Source organism: Pyrus communis, chromosome 15 (assembly GCF_041283825.1).
Source record: "Pyrus communis isolate YQ-2024b chromosome 15, ASM4128382v1, whole genome shotgun sequence".
NCBI classification, from domain to species: domain Eukaryota; kingdom Viridiplantae; phylum Streptophyta; class Magnoliopsida; order Rosales; family Rosaceae; genus Pyrus; species Pyrus communis.
In genome coordinates, this window is record NC_142579.1 from 33,812,246 (window position 1) to 33,834,301 (window position 22,056).

The 22,056-nt window shown below is 38.3% G+C and overlaps 2 protein-coding genes and 1 pseudogene across 3 annotated transcripts; 2 read left to right on the forward strand and 1 right to left on the reverse strand.

The window, feature by feature from the left end:
- The first annotated feature begins 2,980 nt into the window (after positions 1-2,980).
- On the forward strand, positions 2,981-5,893 carry LOC137744582 (UDP-glycosyltransferase 74F2-like). The gene is made up of 2 exons (XM_068484362.2): positions 2,981-3,773; positions 4,907-5,893. The coding sequence occupies exons 1-2, from the start codon at positions 3,135-3,137 to the stop codon at positions 5,678-5,680; spliced, it is 1,413 nt and encodes a 470-aa protein (XP_068340463.2). The 5' UTR covers positions 2,981-3,134; the 3' UTR covers positions 5,681-5,893.
- Positions 5,894-5,969: 76 nt separating this feature from the next.
- Positions 5,970-13,362, reverse strand: LOC148690900 (acyl-coenzyme A thioesterase 4, mitochondrial-like; annotated as a pseudogene). Its single transcript, XR_015957309.1, has 4 exons — positions 12,552-13,362; positions 12,120-12,122; positions 6,609-6,786; positions 5,970-6,511 (listed from the first exon to the last, which is right to left on the reverse strand). The product of XR_015957309.1 is annotated as an acyl-coenzyme A thioesterase 4, mitochondrial-like (transcript).
- Positions 13,363-17,329: 3,967 nt separating this feature from the next.
- On the forward strand, positions 17,330-20,109 carry LOC137739615 (UDP-glycosyltransferase 74F2). The gene is made up of 2 exons (XM_068479250.2): positions 17,330-18,040; positions 19,175-20,109. The coding sequence occupies exons 1-2, from the start codon at positions 17,402-17,404 to the stop codon at positions 19,946-19,948; spliced, it is 1,413 nt and encodes a 470-aa protein (XP_068335351.2). The 5' UTR covers positions 17,330-17,401; the 3' UTR covers positions 19,949-20,109.
- Positions 20,110-22,056: the final 1,947 nt, after the last annotated feature.

Consider the following 22,056-nt stretch of genomic DNA (forward strand, 5'->3'; position numbering starts at 1 on the left):
TTTTATTTTTTTTAGCAAATATTTTAAGTCTTTAAATCTAAACTAATATAATCTTGTGGCTAATATACATTTGATTCTCATTTATTCTCAAGATGAGTACCTTAAGAGAGCAGGACTGTAGGTAGCTATCGTGAATGTGCACTCGTATTATGTAAATTTGTCTTCTCAAATCAAAGGAAAAACACTTAAAACTAATATATTGTTGCAATAGCACTACCGAAAAAAAAAAAAAAAAAAGTAATACACTGTTCATCCACTAGATGATTATTATGTAGTGTCATCAGTTGAAAAATAGAATCTCGCCAAATGGACTTTCATGTACCATTAAAGCCTGAAAAGTATGGTCATGCTCATGCATGACTTGACGATAAAAGACTGATCCATCATGAAATAAATGAAAACTTGACTTTCTTGTTCAACTTAGACATAATGTTAAATCGTGACACATTAATGGAATTTGACCTTATATAGACTTATAAATAAGTTGAGTTATTTCCTATATTAGTAGTTAGTTTTATAGTAGAATTTCAACTTCTTCATGGTATCAAAACATATTGTCTCATGTGTGAAGCCCAACGGGCACACGCGCTCCACGTCATCCCGTTGTGTTGTCCACGTGTTAGGCTTGAAAATTTATCATATGTGAATGAGCGTGTTGAGAATGAGACACATATTGATGGGAGGTGAGCCTTTGCATGGACTTATAAGTAAGTTGAGTTACACCTTATATTGCCAATTGATTTTATGATGAAATCTCAACTTCTTCACAAACATATATTAAGTTTAGTGAGTTGTGTCTATCGATTGAAAGTTGAAACCAAACAAAGTGTTAATTGAATTTAGCCCTAGTTTGATCATCTGAAAAAAGTGGCTATCAAAAAAATTTGGGAGCTTTTTTATATTTGGTAAATATTCAGCTTCATTTTTTTGTCACAGTTTTGGGTGAAAAAAAGCCAAAAACACAAAGCTGCAAAACCTAGCTTTGAAAAACCAGTTTTTTTTCACATCTGTTTTACATAAAAGTTTATTAAACTCTATAATACTAGTTTTTTTTTCTTTTTTCAAAAACACTTTTACAAAAAAGTTTACCAAATATTTTGCTGCTTTATTTCACAGCTAATTATTTTCACAGCACAGTAGAAACAATTTTTTTTTCAAAGCACAATAATACCAAACCAGCATGACGTATGTATTTGTGCTGTATTTTATCATTACATATCGTTTCAATGAAAAATATAATATCACTCGGAAATAAATTTATACGTAATATTATATTATTAAATTAAAACGGGACAATGACTATAAACAAGTTTATCGTAACAAACTCCCACTTAATGGGTTACAAGCTAGAAACTTTGAGATTTAGTTATATATTCAAGAGGCGTTTTTAAAAGTCCACGTTATGGACGGACCACATGTCCTTGGCATTTTCTACTTATTGAATCTTGATTCGTTTATATATATATGGATCTCCCAAATTGGCAAATGGAATATCTCTAGCTTGAATATGATTAATTAACTCAGGTAGTCAAGAAACAATTAAAATAGGGCTAAATGGCTAATGAAGAAGGGTGATTGCTTGAAGTTGAACGGTAGGACCAATGGCCTTAAATAGCACCCAATCAAGTTGGTAGCTTTTACTTAAGACTGGGCTCGTTATCATCGATCTTATTCACCTACGGACTTGTCCGCATTGTCATTGTCATCCATCTCATAATTTTTATTTATTTTTACATAACTTTTGATACACATTTTGTATGATTTTCATAATACATTTCAGTAATCCGAATCGTCTATTAAAATCGTTAAGGCATTTATTTGTAGTAAAGAAAATGAACAAACACGGCTTTACAAAGAACCCTAAACCTTTAATCCAAAACACAGTTTCAAATTTGGGTAATTTTAGTAGACATGATGTGACATCCCACATCGCCCAGGGGAGTGATCCTTATATGTATATTCTCATCCCTACCTTGCACGAGGTCTTTTGGGAGCTCACTAGCTTCGGGTTCCATCGGAACTCCGAAGTTAAGCGAGAAGGGGGTTAGAGCAATCTCATGATAGGTGACCCACTGAGAAGTTGCTCGTGAGTTCCCAAAAACAAAACCGTGAGGGAATGGTAAGCCCAAAGCGGACAATATCATGCTACGGTGGTAGAGCGGGCCCGGGAAGTGGTTCCGCCCCCGGCCAGGATGTGACAATTGGTATCAGAGCCTAACCCTGTCCGCGTGTGTGCCGACGAGGACCTCAGACCCCTAAGGAGGGTGGATTGTGACATCCCACATCGTCCAGGGGAGTGATCCTTATATGTATATTCTCATCCCTACCTAGCACGAGGCCTTTTGGGAGCTCACTGGCTTCGAGTTCCGTAGGAACTCCGAAGTTAAGCGAGAAGGGGGCTAGAGCAATCTCATGATGGGTGACCCACTGAGAAGTTGCTCGTGAGTTCCCAAAAAACAAAACCGTGAGGGAATGGTAAGCCCAAAGCGGACAATATCGTGCTACGGTGGTGGAACAGGCTCGGGAAGTGATCCGTCCCGGGCTGGGATGTGACACATGATCTTTGAGAAAATACCTAAAAGATTGAGAGTTCAATTCGTTGAAATACATTACGGATTTGGCTCCACAAAAACATGTATAAAAAATTGTAAAAAAAAATAAATGGTGTCATTGATCCATTTACATAGATAAAATGCAAAAAAACGAATAAAGATGTTGGGAAAGGATTTCAATGAATAAAACCTAAAGTCGTCCAATTACGTGCGATTGGGATAAAATGCAAAAAATAGATAAGGATGTTGGGAAAGGGTTTCAATTAATAAAACCTAACAGTCATCCCATTGCATGGGATAAGGTTCAAGCGCAAAAAACAAATAAAGATGTTGAATTTTATTACAAAATATTTATTTTTAGTATAAACGATAATTTTGCATTTTTAATCTCCTACATAAATTAAATTCGTACATCTTCAACGTGGAACTCTACCCTCGAATACTTGATTCACTAGATTGACTATTTGGTGTTCTATAGATTATATATATGCCTACCATTTACTGTAAAAACATTGCTTTGGTCGTCCAAATTTAAAGAGAGAGAGAGAGAGATAGAGAGAGAGAGAGAGAGAGAGAGATCAAATGGAAGGTGATAAAGGTTATAGAGCTCATGTGTTGGCAGTTCCTTATCCTTCTCAAGGTCACATAAACCCGTTGCTCCAATTCTGCAAGGGCGTTTCCTCTAAGGGCAAGGGCATCAAAGTGACTTTAGCCAACACCGTCTTCATCGCCAACTCATTGCAGCGCACATCATCGGGCTCCGTCTACTTCGACACCATCTCCGATGGCTACGACGAAGGCGGCTTTGCTCAAGCTGGGAGCGTCGCCGACTATCTATCCCGGATGGAAGCCGTGGGATCCAAAACCCTAGCCGAGCTCATTAAAAAGCACCAAAACTCACCCCAACCTATAGATTGCATTGTTTACGATCCCGTTTTACCTTGGGCCTTGGAAGTAGCCAAACAATTTGGTATGCTTGCCTGTGCCTTTTTTACTCAGACATGCACGGTTAATTACGCTTACTATCTCCAGCATCATGGGAAACTGACGATTTCTTCTGTTCCGGGGTTACATGACGTGCTTGAGCCTCGAGACTTCCCGTCCTTCATTTCTGTCCCGGGCTCGTATCCAGCTTACTTTGAGATGGTGTTGAACCAATTTTCTAACACTCACAAAGCTGATTTCATTTTTGTCAATACTTTCTACAAGTTAGAGCAAAAGGTACGTCTAGCTCTATAATATTTTTAATTTTTAGTTTTCACTTGTTTGGTAATTGTTGCTAAGTGAAAACCAGAATAAGCCAAAATATTGAAAAGTCGTATATAAAACTAGTTTTATTTTTTTATTTTTAAATTGAAAACAGTTATCAAACGAATTTCTAAGTTTTAATAAACGTGAAACTGGAAATAAAATATAAATATCAAATTATGGGTGATTAACTAGTAATTCTATTTACCCACAAGAGTGATATTGTCACATCTCGGTCCGGGCTCCCACCACATCCCTGGTTCGACTCCGTCATAGCACGATATTGTCCGTTTTGGACCCCGACCACACCCACATGGTTTTGTTTCTAGGAACTCACACGAGAACTTCCCAGTAGGTCACATATCTTGGAATTGCTCTCTCACGAACTCGCTTAACTTCGGAGTTCCTACGGAACCCGAAGCCAGTGAGCTCTCAAAAGGTCTCATGCTAGGTAGAGATGAGAATATACATATAAGACTTAAAAGATCCACTCCACTGGACGATGTGAGATGTAACAATTCACCCCCCTTAGGGGTCCGACGTCCTCGTCGGCACACTTCCGCCCAGGGATTGGCTCTGATACCAAATTGTCACATCCTGGCCCGGACCCTCACCACATTCTGGGCTCGACTCTGCTATAGCACGATATTGTCCGCTTTGGACCCTGACCATGCCCTCACGGTTTTATTTCTAGGAACTCACACGAGAACTTCCCAGTGGGTCACCCATCCTGGAATTGCTCTCTCGCGAACTAGCTTAACTTCGGAGTTCTTACGGAACCCGAAACCAGTGAGCTCCCAAAAGGCCTTATACTAGGTAGAGATGAGAATATACATATATATAAGGTTTATATGATTCACTTCCTTGGACGATGTGGGATGTAAGTACGTCTCGATTTAAGTCGGCGTATGTCAGATATGGCGTTACATAAATTTGTCAGGAGTGTGACCCTTTTGTATGCCTAAATATCATTATTCAAAATCATCATTGTTGCCGCGGGTTTTCTTTTCTTTCTTTTTTTTTTTTTTTGTTTTTTGTGGTAGATCAATATATAATTGATTTGTCAAGTAACTAATATGTAGTATGAAATAATTATGCAAGGACAGACGGTGGATTCCATGTCAAAAGATTGTACAAATTTGTTGACAATAGGGCCAACAATTCCATCTTTTTACTTGGACAACAGCATCAAAGACGACAAGGATTACGGGGTCCATCTTTTCAAGTTCGACTCGACCTGCACAGACTGGCTCAACACCAAGCCAGCAGGCTCGGTTGTATACGTGGCGTTTGGTAGCATGGCCAATCTAAGTGACAATCAGATGGAGGAGCTTGCATTTGGGCTGAAGGAAAGCGGCTTCCACTTCTTGTGGGTGGTTAGGCCTTCGGAGGAGGCAAAGCTTGCCTCCAAGTTTGTCGAAGAGACAAGTAATAGCGGTCAAGGGTTAGTAGTAAAATGGAGCCCTCAGTTGGAGGTGCTGTCGCATGCGGCGGTGGGATGTTTTTTCACACACGGCGGGTGGAATTCGACAATCGAGGCATTAAGCTTGGGAGTGCCAATGATTGCAATGCCGCAGTGGACCGACCAGCCTACTAATTCTAAGCTAATTGAGGATGTTTGGAAGGTTGGTGTTAGAGTGAAGGTTTATGATCATGATCATGATGAGATAAACGATCGCGGTGAGAATGTTAATGGGATGGTAGGAAGAGAAGAGTTTAAGCGTTGCATTAAGAAAGTGATGGAAGATGAGAAGGATGCGATTGAAATGAAAAAGAATGCAAAGAAATGGAGGGAGTTGGCAATAGAGGCTGTGAGTGAGGGTGGCACTTCGGACAAAAACATCCAAGAATTCGTGTCCAAATTGACAACAGCAGCCTAAACCCTACAATCTATTTATATTCTTCTCACATGTCAGCGAGAAGTTTTATATTCGATTTAGCGAAGATTTTAATATTTTATTTCTGTTAATGTGCTATCAAACATATTGTTGCCTTTAAATTGTATGTGATTAGCCATGTAAAGGAAAGGGGTGGAAAGCCATGCATGTTTGCTCATAGTACAATCAATAAGCGCGATAGTTTTCAGTCATAAACTAATGTGTATATTTATATCCTGTGTTATCCTAAAATGATACTTATTCAGCATGATATGTCTCTAGACAGACAGAATTAAAACAAAGCTCATAGTACCATTCAAGTCGGATTATAAGATTTTGACAGGTAATAGGCTCAGTTACTTACAGGTCTAACAAAATCAACATGATCAACTTCCAGGAAGTGTGGTGCTACACCAGCAAATGCATATGTTGTTGAGAAGGCAATTTCAAATGCTCTTCGCATCAAAAATCCTCCAAAGATCCGACCATGGATGTTCCTCTGCTGTGGCTGGCAAATAAAGGAGTTCTGGAGGCAAGTATCCCTTATTAGAATGCTATCTCGGTCTGCCAGTGCTGGCATGTCACAGAAAACTCGACCTTCTGCTAACAGGGCGTTGACTCTGTCTGTGTCCTGGTTTTCAGTATCTGTTTTATGTTCAGCTCTCTTCTTTTTCCTCATTTTATTCCTCTTATCTGCTTCTTCCCAGAGCAATTTTTCTTTCTCAGTCTCAGGCGATATCTGGTTAACCGGAGCTGATTTTCCAGACTTAGAATCACGGGCTACAAATGTGAAGTTTGCTATAAGAGCAATAGACTCTGATGTGTATGAGGATCCTGCAAGTCAAGTTTCGATAGTCAGCACAATGATAAATAAATCTGATATATTTTAGCAACAAGAAACTACAATATTTGGTTATGTAAACTTCAGTACCCTCCAAAGATTGAGTCACTTCCAGCTGAATCTCCATGGATGACTTCCCAACCCATACGACAGCACCGCCTATATTCAAATCCGTGTCGACAAGGATAGGTTTTTTCATAACCATCTTGTCAACAGAAGCAGTCACCAATAGCAGAGGCCTTCTCGTGCCATCTTCATTGCAGCAGTGCTGGTCAAGTTAAGAAACACACCAGGATCATTTTTAAAGAAGTGGCAACACTCATTTACAAATCGAACTAAAAATATAACTCGTTACAGAGAAGGCTTATTCGAGCTAGCCTCAACAACCAATGCTACACATTTCGAAAAGTTCAGGCATTTACAAATCTAACAATTTCGTTAGAGGATTAAACTGAAACTTGGGTAAAGATATAGTTCGCGGACTAATGCTTCAACTTACTAAAGGAACCATTTAACCAGTTTTTTTTTAACAATCCAAATTCCAAACCTAAAAAAAACAAACACTTACTCTCAATTGCAAAATCTAATAATGCAGTTCGAGGATCGAATTGAAATTCGGGTAATAGTTAGGGGACTAATGCTTCAATTTATTCAAGAACAAAAACCAAGTTATCAACCTTTTGTCTTCCCTAACAATCCGAATTTCAAACCCAAAAGAAATCAAACAAAAACGTACTCCATTGCAGCAAGAATTGAGCAAATCTTTTAAATAATTGACTTAAATTGGTACCTTGAATGCTATTGGATGGTTGTTTATTTGAAGTAGGGTTGGAAGTAGGGTTCCTAAGAGTTGGAAGCATCATGGAGTATCATGGAAGAATAGAATAATGGAAAGCTAGCTAATGCATGGATTCAAACTTTCGGCTAAAACTTAAGTGATGCTTTAGTGCATCTAAGTTTAATATCTACTTTAGGCATAATGCAAGCCTTGATGATGTTTAGTTAGGTAGAGTGGAGACCTCATCATCATTGTAAGGATTAATTAGTGGTTTAAGTTAGGTGGAGGTGTCATGGAGGGGTCTTAACTCTCCATTGTTTCCGTAGCTTTCCTCTTAGTTTTCTATAGGTTCCTCTATATATGTTTTGTTGTTCTTGTAACTAAAAATGATGAATGAATGAGATACAATTCATTCCTTGAAAATCAACATGGTATCAGAGCAGGAAAAATAACCTGCTTCTGCTTCATCCGAACGTGATCAATCCTCAAGATGGCTGAAGACAATCCTCTTAGGTCAGATGCTGAAAGTTCACCGGTTCTTTCTTCCGGAAATATGTCTGAGGTGGATGTCAATCCAAATCAAAGGTTAAGCTCAGTCTTGTTAAATGAGTTTAATTACTTACCTTGGTCAAGAGCAGTGAGCCTTGCTCTAGGTGGAAGGTCCAAGCTAGGGTTCATAAATGGAAGCATCGAAGTTCCTGATGCTTCCTCACCAACATATGAAAACTGGCTTTGCAAGGATCAGCTAGTTATGTCATGGCTCCTAAATTCCATGGAGCGTAAACTAGCTGAAATATTCAGTTATTCTGAATCATCATTCGAGCTATGGGAGACAGTCAAGGAGATGTATGGCAGTCAAAACAATGCTGCACATGTGTTTCAACTAAAGAAGGACATTTCCAACCTGCAACAAGAAGGAAAGCCATTTGTTCAACTTCTTGGCAGCATGAAGAACATGTGGAATGAGTTGGAAATGTATCGGCCTCATACAACTGAAGCGTCCGTGCTACTGAAAAGGGCAGAAGAAGACAAGATATTCCAACTCTTGTCAAGCCTCGATTCAGGATGCGAAGACCTACGAAGCCACATACTCATGAACCCCGAACTACCTTCCTTCACCAGTGTATGTGCAACAATCCAACGTGAAGAAGTACGAAGGAAAGTCATGAACATTGGCACAAAGACCAATGTAACTGAAGCAAGGTCTTACCTAACCAACGAAAGAAAATACAAAGTGAAGAATCCACACTTGAAGTGCCAACATTGCAACTATACTGGCCATGTTAAGGAGATATGCTGGATTTTACATCCAGAATTAAAGCCAGAGTTCATGAAGGATAACAAGGGCTCACAAAGACTGAACCGTGCACCACACAGAGCCAACAATGCATCTACCTCAACCTCACATGGGTCTGACGCACTCAAGAGCTTCACAGCAAATCCGGCTGCACTCATAAATGAGTTTGCAGCATATCTTCAAAGCAAGAAAGAAGAGGTTAAGAGTGATCAAACGGTCGTTTTTGAAGATGGAAACTCAACAGCTTTGCTAGGCAAGTTCGCTGGTTTTCTGACAGACACACAACACATGTCCCGAGATGACATGCAAGGTATCATGACTGCTTTCAAAACTGCTCTTAATGTAAATATGATGCATGATTTTTGGATTGTTGATTCGGGTGCCACAGATCATATGACCAATCATGTTTCTAAGTTTCAAAAGTTTGAAAAATTTTCGCAACCTTCTCAAGTCTCAACTGCCAATGGTGAGAGTTCCAAGGTTTTAGGCAAGGGAAATATCCACTTAATGTCGGACAAAATTGAGTCAGTAACCTTATATGTTCCTTCTTTTCCATTTCAACTTCTATCTGTGGGAAAAATCACCAATACCTTGAATTGTTTAGCCATCTTCTCTCCTCACAATGTCATTTTTCAGGATTGTCTCACCAAGAAGACGATTGGTGAAGGGTTTTATCTAGATTGTCTCTATTACATATCAAAGAGCAGTCCCAGGGGATTTCAAGCCAAGTCCAATCCATCCCAAGATAGTCAATTGTGGCATCAACGTCTAGCTCATCCTTCTCAACCTGTTTTGTCATCTTTGTTTCCAAATTTAGGGAATGATTTAATTTCGTGTGAAACCTGTCATTTGTCTAAGGACACTAGATTGCCTTTTAACCCATCCTTATCTAGGACTAGTAAAGTTTTCGAACTAGTTCACTCAGATGTATGGGGACCAACGTTTGAATCTTTTGATGGTTATAAGTATTATGTGATCTTTGTTGATGATTTCTCTAGAGCCACTTGGTTGTACCTTTTAAAGTCTAAGAGTGAAGTGATGGAAGTATTTAAGGATTTTCACAACCTTGTTAAGAACCATTTTTCTTCTCAAATTCAAACTTTAAGATCTGACAATGGCACCGAATACACGTCCCATCTCATGTCACAATATTTGAGCAATCATGGTATCATGCATCAAACAAGCTGTGTTGGCACACCTCAACAAAATGGTGTAGCTGAAAGGAAAAATCGTGACATACTGGAAAAAACAAGAGCATTAATGTTACACATGAATGTACCAAAGAGATTTTGGTCCCAAGGAGCCATGGCGGCTGTGTACATCATCAATAGACTTCCTAGCCGAGTCTTGGGGTTTAAATCTCCCCTTGAAGTCATGAAAGGAAGAAAAATCGACCTCTCACATCTTAGAACCTTTGGTTGTGTCTGTTTTGTTCATGTTCAGTCACACCATCGAGATAAATTGGACCCTAGAGCTCTCAAATGCATTTTTCTTGGTTATTCATCAACACAAAAAGGATATAAGTGCTATGATTCCCAACTGAGAAAAATCATTGTATCCAAAGATGTTCGATTCCATGAAGCTAACCCTTTTTTCAGCAAGTCACTTGAAGCCACAGGTCAGGGGGAGTGTATCTTTGATCTGCTTCCTCTACCAAGAATCAGCACTCGAGATGTTTTAAACGAAAGAGGTTCTAACCATGACAACAATGATGAATCTCCTACACCACTCACTGAAGTCAACAATGAAGGCACTCATCCTGATGGTTCTGTGGATGATGATAACAGCGGCAACCAAGAAAATCTTCAAAGTGTGGCTGATAATTTGAACGAGGATGAGACAACTCTCCCAGTACCTCGACGCAACCCTCGGCGTGATAGACAACCTCCCACAAGACTTCAAGATTTTGTCACATATAAACCGAGGTATCCAATCTCCAATTGCGTGTCGTATCAAAATGTGACTCCATCTCATGCTGCTTTTCTTAATACCATTTCAAGTCACAGTGAGCCTCAAAACTTTCATGAGGCTAATAACCAAGTTGTGTGGAAAGAAGCAATGCGAGATGAACTTAAAGCACTGGACCAACATAACACCTGGAGCATCACCAAACTTCCAAAAGGAAAAAGGGCAGTGGGCTGCAAATGGATCTATAAGATCAAGTTTAATTCTGATGGTTCAATTGAAAGACATAAAGCCAGGCTGGTGGCTCGAGGATTCACTCAAACATTTGAGGTAGATTACAAAGAAACATTTGCTCCTGTTGCAAAAATGAACTCAGTTAGGGTCCTATTGTCTGTTGCCGTCAATAAGGGTTGGTCCATGTACCAAATGGACGTAAAGAAAACCTTTCTACATGGTGATCTTGAAGAAGAGGTCTATATGAGATTGCCACCAGGACATCCTCAAAGCCAGGAGCCTGATTTGGTGTGTAAGTTGCATAAGTCGATTTATGGATTGAAGCAATCGCCTCGTGCTTGGTATGCAAAACTAAGTTCAGTTCTTCATAGTGTTGGTTTCAAAAGGAGTAATGCAGATTCATCATTATTTGTTCGCACGGGAGCTGCGAGCAAATTAGTTGTGTTGATATACGTGGATGACTTAATAATTACAGGTGATAATGCTGCAGAGATCTCCACACTCAAAAAGTCACTTCAACAAAGATTTGCGATTAAAGATCTTGGGGTGCTGAAGTATTTTCTTGGAATCGAAATGGCATCTTCTCACAAGGGACTATTTCTTAATCAACGAAAATACGTCATGGACCTACTCAAGGATGCTAATATGAGCGATGCTAAGCCTGCACTTACTCCTCTCGATAGCAAGCTCAAACTTGACTTGGGAGGCACACCACTCTCGGATATCAGCTCCTATCAGAGGCTTGTCGGTAAGCTGATTTACCTAACGATCACCAGACCTGACATCTTATATTCAGTGAGTATAGCCAGTCAATTCATGCATTCCCCCACCATCGAGCATTTGAACCTTGTAAAAAGGATCATACGTTACTTAAAAGGGTCCGTTGGTCGTGGCATCCTCATGACGAAGAATGACAACACTCAAATCATGGGGTACTGCGATGCAGATTGGGCAGGAAATGCCATCGATCGCAAGTCCACCACTGGTTACTGTACCTTTGTCGGTGGAAATTTGGTCACATGGAAGAGCAAAAAAACAAACTGTCATCGCAAGATCAAGTGCCGAAGCTGAATATCGTGCAATGGCCTCAACCGCGTGTGAGCTGATATGGCTAAAAGGACTTCTATGTGACTTAGGTGTGTTCACGACTCAACCAATGACCTTATTTTGTGACAACCAGGCTGCTATGCACATAGCATCAAATCCAGTCTTTCACGAGAGGACGAAGCACATTGAAGTCGACTGTCACTATGTTCGTGAACAAGTACAGTCGCAGGTGATTCAGACACATTATGTAAAAAGCTCCGATCAGCTGGCCGATATATTCACCAAACCTCTGGCCTCTCATCAGTTTCAAAGACTCCTCTCCAAGCTTGGATCCATCAACCTTCTGGATCCAGCTTGAGGGGGAGTATTGGATGGTTGTTTATTTGAAGTAGGGTTGGAAGTAGGGTTCCTAAGAGTTGGAAGCATCATGGAGTATCATGGAAGAATAGAATAATGGAAAGCTAGCTAATGCATGGATTCAAACTTTCGGCTAAAACTTAAGTGATGCTTTAGTGCATCTTAGTTTAATATCTACTTTAGGCATAATGCAAGCCTTGATGATGTTTAGTTAGGTAGAGTGGAGACCTCATCATCATTGTAAGGATTAATTAGTGGTTTAAGTTAGGTGGAGGTGTCATGGAGGGGTCTTAACTCTCCATTTTTTCCGTAGCTTTCCTCTTAGTTTTCTATAGGTTCCTCTATATATGTTTTGTTGTTCTTGTAACTAAAAATGATGAATGAATGAGATACAATTCATTCCTTGAAAATCAACAAATGCAATGGTTCCAGCAAGAGCATCGAGATCCTTAAGCAACTTCCCCATCCTAATCCCATTCCAGGGGTTCCTGTACTGCTCTCTCAGTTTATAATCAGACGAAAACTTGTACAGAATACCGGTCCTGCTCTGCGCCGGAGTCCTTGCCACCAATTCACTCTGCGGAGGCGCGTCACTCAGTGCATCCCCATACATTTCCGATCTCGCTTCCCACAGGGCATTTGTGACAGGCGAACTGTACATTCCAGGCCACAAACTGATCGGTTTTCGAATGGAAGAGCCGGCATCGATGGGCTGCGAACTGTCGTAGGGTGAAGTGTCGGTGGAAACAACCGGCATTGGCTGAGAAGGGTCTGAATTTGCGGCTGAGAAAGGCCTGGTTTGAGTGAATGGCGGCGGAATAGGACCGAAAGGTGGGATTTTGAAGGTGGGTTTGGGGTGTTATATGGGATTTGGTATGTGGGTAGTGGGTGATTCAGGTGGGTGTGGTGAGGGAATTGTTGGGTTTGGATTTGGAGTGAGAGTGAAGTATGAGGCGAGTAATTGGAAGGATGAAGATTTAGAATTGGGGGTGAAGGGGAGGTGGGGAAGTGGTTTTCTGAGTGGTGTCATGGTGGTTCTATGTGTGGAGAGAGAGAGAGAATATCAGTCACATTCTCTGCGTACTGGAATAGGGAGGAAGGAAGGATCCGTTCCACTTTTGTAGCTGCAGGATGCTAATTTCTGGTAACTAGTATGATCGCCGCGCGAAATGGACTTGTTGGCGTTGGCGGCTTAAATAGTGTTTTTCTGATTTAAAAATATATTTTAATAATATTTCTGGGTCGCTTTTTTTATTTTCTAAATCAAGCGTATTCATATATATATATATATATATATACTCTTTCTAAAATCTAGAAATGCCAAAATTGTTGGTTAGAAATTTTATGAAACCCCACAATCCTTGCCCAATTGCCAAATATCGGGGAGTTCGTAACGACTAATTATACACATAAGTAACGTTATTGTCAAGAATTAAAAAGATAAAAAATAGAAAGAAAATGGAAATTGTTGCGGTAGAAAGAAAATGGAAACAAAATTGGAAATTGTATTTACCCAAAATAAAAAGGAGAAAATATGTGACAAAAAAAAGGATAAAAAGGAGAAATTATTAGTGAAAAGAGCTGATTTAATAATACTTTGGTATTTATTACCGAGTACTTTATGTTGTCACTTTTAAGTTTGATTTAATAAAAATGTTATGTGTTTTTTTGTTTTTTTAAATTTAAAAAGAAATTTGACATGTTTATTATTTTTTTAAACAATAAAACAAGTGTTATTTTATTAATAGACAAATTCAAATGTAAAGAGTGCCACGTGGATGGGTAGGGAGAGAGCAAATGTTTGGACGGCTACGACCTACGGAGAGATAGAGAGGAAGGGAGAGGAATAACGGCGATCAACTAGTCGGAAAGGGGTAAGGTAGAACTAACAGGATTCTCCCCGGAGAGAATCCTAGAAATTCATGACTCGTGTATGTTTATCGTACATCGTGTGATCAATTTTTATCAGGTATTATTTGTGCATAATTTTAAATAAAAATATTTAAAATAATTTATGATTACACGATATACGATAAAGGGATCCGATTCACAGATTCCTGAAATTCTCACAAAAATGATTTGGCAAGGATCTGGATTCAAGGTAGAATGCCGCATGGGAATGGAAAAAGATGGGGGTGGGTCCACCTCAATTGAGGGATGGGTATTGCAGACTACAGCAAGTGAACATGTGATAGAGAAGATAACATATGACTCGTGTGAAAGTGGTTTTAAAATGATTGAAAACGTTTTTAAAGAAAATATTTTTTGGTTTCAAAAGCACCTCAAGTGCTTTTTCAAGATTCACTTGCATTTTTATTAGAATTGATTCCAAAATATTTTCACTAAAAATGTTTTCAATCATTTTAATAACATTTTCAAACGAACCCATATATTCTTATATCATTAACATGAGATGAGACGCTAGAGTTTTGCTCTCTTAAAATCCTTATTTTTAAGGATATGTAAGGACCAAATGCATTTTTTTTAACAAAAAATATCATCTACATTAAAGGGTGGAGGTAGACTTGGCCTCATAATGGGCTAACAATAATATAGTTCAAATTCACCATTGGTGAGAATTGAAACTAAAACCTCTCACTTACAAGTGAAGATGAATATTATTAGACTGTAGTACTAATTGGTAGCCATAAGAATAAATTAGTTTCAAACTTTCGATTAAAAGGCTTAAAATATTTGACAATTTAATAAAGAAAAACCAACTTCCATGAGCCATTACAAATCTCTCTCTCTCTCTTTTTTTTTTTTTTTTTTTACCAAATATTTTAAATCTTTAAATCTAAACTAATATAATCTTGTGGCTAATATGCATTTGATTCTCATTTGTTCTCAAGATTAGAACCTTAAGAGAGTAGGATTGTAGGTAGCTATCGTGAATGTGCACTCGTGTTATGTAAATTTGTCTTCTCAAATCAAAGAAAAACACTTAAAACTAATATATTGTCGCAATAGCACTACCTTCAAAAATAAAAAATAAAAAATAAATTTTTTTTTTTAAAAATACTGTTTATCCACTATGTAGTGTCATCAGTTGAAAAATAGAATCTCTCCTCCTTCAAACCCGATCATATACACTATTATTATTATTATTATTATATATATTCGCCAAATGGACCTTCATGTACCATTAAAGCCTGAAAAGTATGGTCATGCTCATGCATGACGTGACAATAAAAGACTGATCCATCATGAAATAATGAAAACTTGACTTTCTTGTTCAACTTAGACATCATGTCAAATCGTGACATATTAATGGAATTAGATCTTATATAGACTTATAAGTTAGTTGAGTTGTTCTTTATATTATTAGTTAGTTTTATAGTGGAATCTCAATTTTTTCATGGTATCAAAGCATATTGTCTCACGTGTGAAGCCAAACGGTCACACGTGCTCCACGTCATCCCGTTGTGTTGTCCACGTGTTAGACTTGAAAATTCATCATATGTGAAGGGGTGTGTTGAGAATGAGACACATATTAATGGGAGGTGAGACTTTGCATGAACTTATAAGTAAGTTGAGTTACACCTTATATTGTCAATTGATTTTATGATGAAATCTCAACTTCTTCACAAACATATATTAAGTTTAGTGAGTTGTGTCTTTAGCCCTAGTTTGGTCATCTGAAAAAAGTGGTTATAAAAAAAAGTTAGGAGCTTTTTTATGTTTGGTAAACATTCAGCTTCAGTTTTTTTTCATAGTTTTGGGTGAAAAAAAGCCAATAATACAAAGCTGCAAAACCCAGCTTTGAAAAACCAGTTTTTTTTACATCTGTTTTACATAAAAGTTTATCAAACACTATAATACTGGTTTTTTTTTCTTTTTTCAAAAGCACTTTTACAAAAAAGTTTACCAAACACTCTGATGCTTTATTTCATAGAAACTTATTCTCACAGCACAGTAACAGTTTTTTTTCAAAGCACAGCAATACCAAACCAGCATGACGTATGTATTTGTACTGTATTTTATCATTACATATCGTTTCAATGAAAAATATAATATCACTCGGAAATAAATTTATACGTAATATTATATTATTAAATTAACTATAAACAAGTTTATCATAACAAACTCCCACTTAATGGGTTACAAGCTAGAAACTTTGAGATTTAGTTATATATTCAAGAGGCGTTTTTAAAAGTCCACGTTATGGACGGACCACATGTCCTTGGCATTTTCTAATTATTGAATCTTGATTCGTTTATATATATATATATATGGATCTCCCAAATCGGCAAATGGAATATCTCTAGCTTGAATATGATTAATTAACTCACGTAGTCAAGAAACAATTAAAATAGGGCTAAATGGCTAATGAAGATGGGTGATTGCTTGAAGTTGAACGGTAGGACCAAATGGCCTTAAATAGCACCCAATCTAGTTAGTAGCTTGTACTTAAGACTGGGCTCGATATCATCGATCTTATTCACCTACGGACTTGTCCGCATTGTCATTGTCATCCATCTCATAATTTTTTTTTTTTTTTTTACATAACTTTTGATACATATTTTGTACGGTTTTCTTAATACATTTCAGTAATCCGAACCGTCTATTAAAATCATTAAGACATTCATTTGTAGTAAAGAAAATGAACAAACACGGCTCTACAAAGAACCCTAAACCTTTAATCCAAAACACGGTTTCAAATTTGGGTAATTTTAGTAGACATGATCTTTGAGAAAATACCTAAAAGATTGAGAGTTCAATTCGTTGAAATACATTACGAATTTGGCTCCACAAAAACATGTATAAAAAATTGTAAAAAAAATAAATGGTGTCATTGATCCATTTACATAGATAAAATGCAAAAAAACGAATAAAGATGTCGGGAAAGGATTTCAATGAATAAAACCTAAAGTCGTCCTATTACGTGCGATTGGGATAAAATGCAAAAAATAGATAAGGATGTTGGGAAATGGTTTCAATTAATAAAACCTAACAGTCATCCCATTGCATGGGATAAGGTTCAAGTGCAAAAAACAAATAAAGGTGTTGAATTTTATTACAAAATATTTATTTTTAGTATAAACGATAATTTTACATTTTTAATCTCCTACCTAAATTAAATTCGTACATCTTCAACGTGGAACTCTACCCTCCAATACTTGATTCACTAGATTGACTATTTGGTGTTCTATAGATTATATATATGCCTATCATTTACTGTAAAAACATTGCTTTGGTCGTCCAAATTAAGAGAGAGAGAGAGAGAGAGAGAGAGAGAGAGAGAGAGAGAGAGAGAGAGAACAAATGGAAGGTGATAAAGGTTATAGAGCTCATGTGTTGGCAGTTCCTTATCCTTCTCAAGGTCACATAAACCCGTTGCTCCAATTCTGCAAGCGCGTTTCCTCTAAGGGCAAGGGCATCAAAGTGACTTTAGCCAACACCGTCTTCATCGCCAACTCATTGCAGCGCACATCATCGGGCTCCGTCTACTTCGACACCATCTCCGATGGCTACGACGAAGGCGGCTTTGCTCAAGCTGGGAGCGTCGCCGACTATCTATCCCGGATGGAAGCCGTGGGATCCAAAACCCTAGCCGAGCTCATTAAAAAGCACCAAAACTCACCCCAACCTATAGATTGCATTGTTTACGATCCCTTTTTACCTTGGGCCTTGGAAGTAGCCAAACAATTTGGTATGCTTGCCTGTGCCTTTTTTACTCAAACATGCACGGTTAATTACGCTTACTATCTCCAGCATCATGGGAAACTGACGATTTCTTCTGTTCCGGGGTTACATGACGTGCTTGAGCCTCGAGACTTCCCGTCCTTCATTTCTGTCCCGGGCTCGTATCCAGCTTACTTTGAGATGGTGTTGAACCAATTTTCTAACACCCACAAAGCTGATTTCATTTTTGTCAATACTTTCTACAAGTTAGAGCAAGAGGTACGTCTATCTCTATAATATTTTTAATTTTTAGTTTTCACTTGTTGGTAATTGTTTCTAAGTGAAAACCAGAATAAGCCAAAATATTGAAAAGTCGTATATAAAACTAGTTTTATTTTTTTATTTTTAAATTGAAAACAGTTATCAAACGAATTTCTAAGTTTTAATAAACGTGAAACTGGAAATAAAATATAAATATCAAATTATCGGTGATTAACTAGTAATTCTATTTACCCACAAGAGTGATATTGTCACATCTCAGTCCGATCTCCCATCACATCCCTAGCTCAACTCCGTCATAACACGATATTGTCCGTTTTGGACCCCGACCACACCCACATGGTTTTGTTTCTGGAACTCACACGAGAACTTCCCAGTAGGTCACATATCCTGGGATTGCTCTCTCACGAACTCGCTTAACTTCGGAGTTCCTACGGAACCCGAAGCCAGTGAGCTCTCAAAAGGTCTCGTGCTAGGTAGAGATGAGAATATACATATAAGGCTTACATGATCCACTCCCCTGGACGATGTGGGATGTAACAATTCACCCCCTTAGGGGTCCGACGTCCTCGTCGGCACACTTCCGCCCAGGGATTGGCTCTGATATCAAATTGTCACATCCTGGCCCGAACCCTCACCACATTCCGGGCTCGACTCCGCTATAGCACGATATTTTCTGTTTTGGATCCCGACCATGCCCTCACGGTTTTATTTCTAGGAACTCACACGAGAACTTCCCAGTGAGTCACCCATAATGGAATTGCTCTCTCGCGAACTAGCTTAACTTCGGAGTTCCTACGGAACCCGAAACCAGTGAGCTCCCAAAAAGCCTTGTACTAGGTAGAGATGAGAATATACATATATATAAGGCTTATATGATTCACTTCTTTGGACGATGTGGGATGTAAGTACGTCTCAATTTAGGTCCGGGTATGTCATATATGGCGTGACATAAACTTTTCAAGAGTGTGACCCTTTTGTATGCCTAAATATCATTATTCAAAATTATCATTGTTGCCGCGGTTTTTTTTTTTTTTTTTTTTTTTTTTTTTTTTTGTTTTTTGTTTTTTGTGGTAGATCAATGTATAATTGATTTGTCAAGTAATGTAGTATGAAATAATTATGCAAGGACAGACGGTGGATTCCATGTCAAAAGATTGTACAAATTTGTTGACAATAGGGCCAACAATTCCATCTTTTTACTTGGACAACAGCATCAAAGACGACAAGGATTACGGGGTCCATCTTTTCAAGTTCGACTCGACCTGCACAGACTGGCTCAACACCAAGCCAGCAGGCTCGGTTGTATACGTGGCGTTTGGTAGCATGGCCAATCTAAGTGACAATCAGATGGAGGAGCTTGCATTTGGGCTGAAGGAAAGCGGCTTCCACTTCTTGTGGGTGGTTAGGCCTTCGGAGGAGGCAAAGCTTCCCTCCAAGTTTGTCGAAGAGACAAGTAATAGCGGTCAAGGGTTAGTAGTAAAATGGAGCCCTCAGTTGGAGGTGCTGTCGCATGCGGCGGTGGGATGTTTTTTCACACACGGCGGGTGGAATTCGACAATCGAGGCATTAAGCTTGGGAGTGCCAATGATTGCAATGCCGCAGTGGACCGACCAGCCTACTAATTCTAAGCTAATTGAGGATGTTTGGAAGGTTGGTGTTAGAGTGAAGGTTTATGATCATGATCATGATGAGATAAACGATCGCGGTGAGAATGTTAATGGGATGGTAGGAAGAGAAGAGTTTAAGCGTTGCATTAGGAAAGTGATGGAAAATGAGAAGGATGCGATTGAAATGAAAAAGAATGCAAAGAAATGGAGGGAGTTGGCAATAGAGGCTGTGAGTGAGGGTGGCACTTCGGACAAAAACATCCAAGAATTCGTGTCCAAATTGACAACAGCAGCCTAAACCCTACAATCTATTTATATTCTTCTCACATGTCAGCGAGAAGTTTTATATTTGATTTAGCGACGATTTTAGTATTTTATTTCTGTTAATGTGCTATCAAACATATTGTTGCCTTTAAATTGTATGTGATTAGCCATGTAAAGGAAAAGGGTGGAAAGCCATGCATGGGTGCAACACTTGCCAACTAGTCTCTCAATTACTACTCTTCGCCAGCGGCATAAGATTGGTGGGTTGACTTGATTGTATAGGCCGAAACCGGTTGGGTGAGTGAGTGAGAGAGAATTAGCCATGCAATATGTATGCATGGCTGAGTACAATTCTACAATGTTCCATCACTGAGGAAGATATGTTGGAAAAAAATTTCAGCACATTTTATGCCTCCAACGTGCTCTTGCAGTAGTAGTATAGAGAGCGAGGCTTTATTGAGTACAACCAGCTGATATTTGTGCTCCTTGTAGCTGAACAAAACAATGAGCTTCTGATGAAGAATCATCAGTTCCGACTTACTAGATAGGCATCATTCCTACAAGTGAATGCTGCTTCCCATGAAGTGGACACCACATCCTCTCGTGGCAATAATTACAAATGAGGACATGGCCACAAGAGAGGTTGGTGGAATGGGAAAGGCAAGAATTATGGTGTCCAGTTTCACAACTAGGTTCCAAGCCTCCAATGGCTTCAAACGCTTGAACTTCTTGAAAGCTTCGAAGAACGGCATGGTTTCCGGGTCGGTCTGGAATGGGTCCTTAGACATTGAGGCTCGAAATCGGATTATGGGATGTGTGTTTTGCTCGGATCAAGTTGTTTAGAGTGAGAGAACAGAGAAAGAGAGAGCATATAGGTGTTCATTCCAAGGAATTTTGGGAGATTAACGAAAAAAATTCTCATTTTTTGTTGTTGTTTGTGGCTGATCAAGATGAAGAACAAAGATGGAAGGAGAGATACGAATGAGGTGCAGATTGTGCACAGTAGGAAGGTGGGGAGGAGAGAGAGTGTGACCCTTTTAATATTTTTTTGGTTAATTTTTGGTCTACGTGGCTTAAACTTGACATCTATATCAAAAAGGGATCATCTTTGGATCTTTTCCTTCAAATCCACCAAATCAGTGGATCCGGGCCATTGAAATTTGATCTAATGGCTAAAGTTATTATAACTTTTAAAGTGGGTCTCTGTTTGTAGCCGTTTGATCAAATTTCAATGGCACAAATCTATTGATTTGGTGGATTAGGATCCCTTCCTATCTATATCTGCAAAAATGTGGGCCCACATTTGCCATGTCAACATTTAGCTAAAAAATTAGCAGAAAAGTTAACAGGAGTCTAACATTGTAACAAATTCGTAAGATAAGGTATGACATTGTAATTTTTAAAACATAAGGTATGAAATTGTGGTTCAACCTATAATTGAGGTAGTTTTGTGTAATTTACCCTTGAAAATAATATGAAGTACGTACATAGGATGTAGGTGTTTGGTTGTTGACATATTGAATTCATGAAATGATGAAGTCTCTCATATAATGGATCCCGAACCTTTACACTGAGTGTCAGTCAATTGGTAAATAAATAAATAAGATAGAAAATGATACAATTGCTACTTTGTTACTGAATGTCCACACTTATCGTCGCTATCGAGGTATCGACTCCCTTTGCAAAAATCGCTATCTTCATACCGCTCCTAGCTTTTCAAATTTTTTTTTTTTTTTACTTTTTTTTTATATTTGTTGCTAATTTTTTTTTTTTTTAAATTTCTTTTACAATAACAACAAACTAATGCATATTCTTCAAAATATATATTTATGTGCAAAATCTATTATAATTCATATTTAAACACTTGTAATCAACGATTTAAAACCTAAACTTAAAGATATTTGAATTTAATAGTGGTTATTCAAATAAAGTAACGTAGGAAAAAAAAAACTCAAAGGAAAAAACAAAAATGTAGAAAATAGACAAATAAATTGAAATAGGGAAAAGATTGGTACCACACTACCGATCCTAGCTAAGTCGTACTGAAATCATTTATCTATTTGTTTTCACTTTCGCCACACCGTGAAGACTTTCCATTGAGATTCTTAAGGGTATAGAACCCCATCTTGAAGTTTTGAAAAT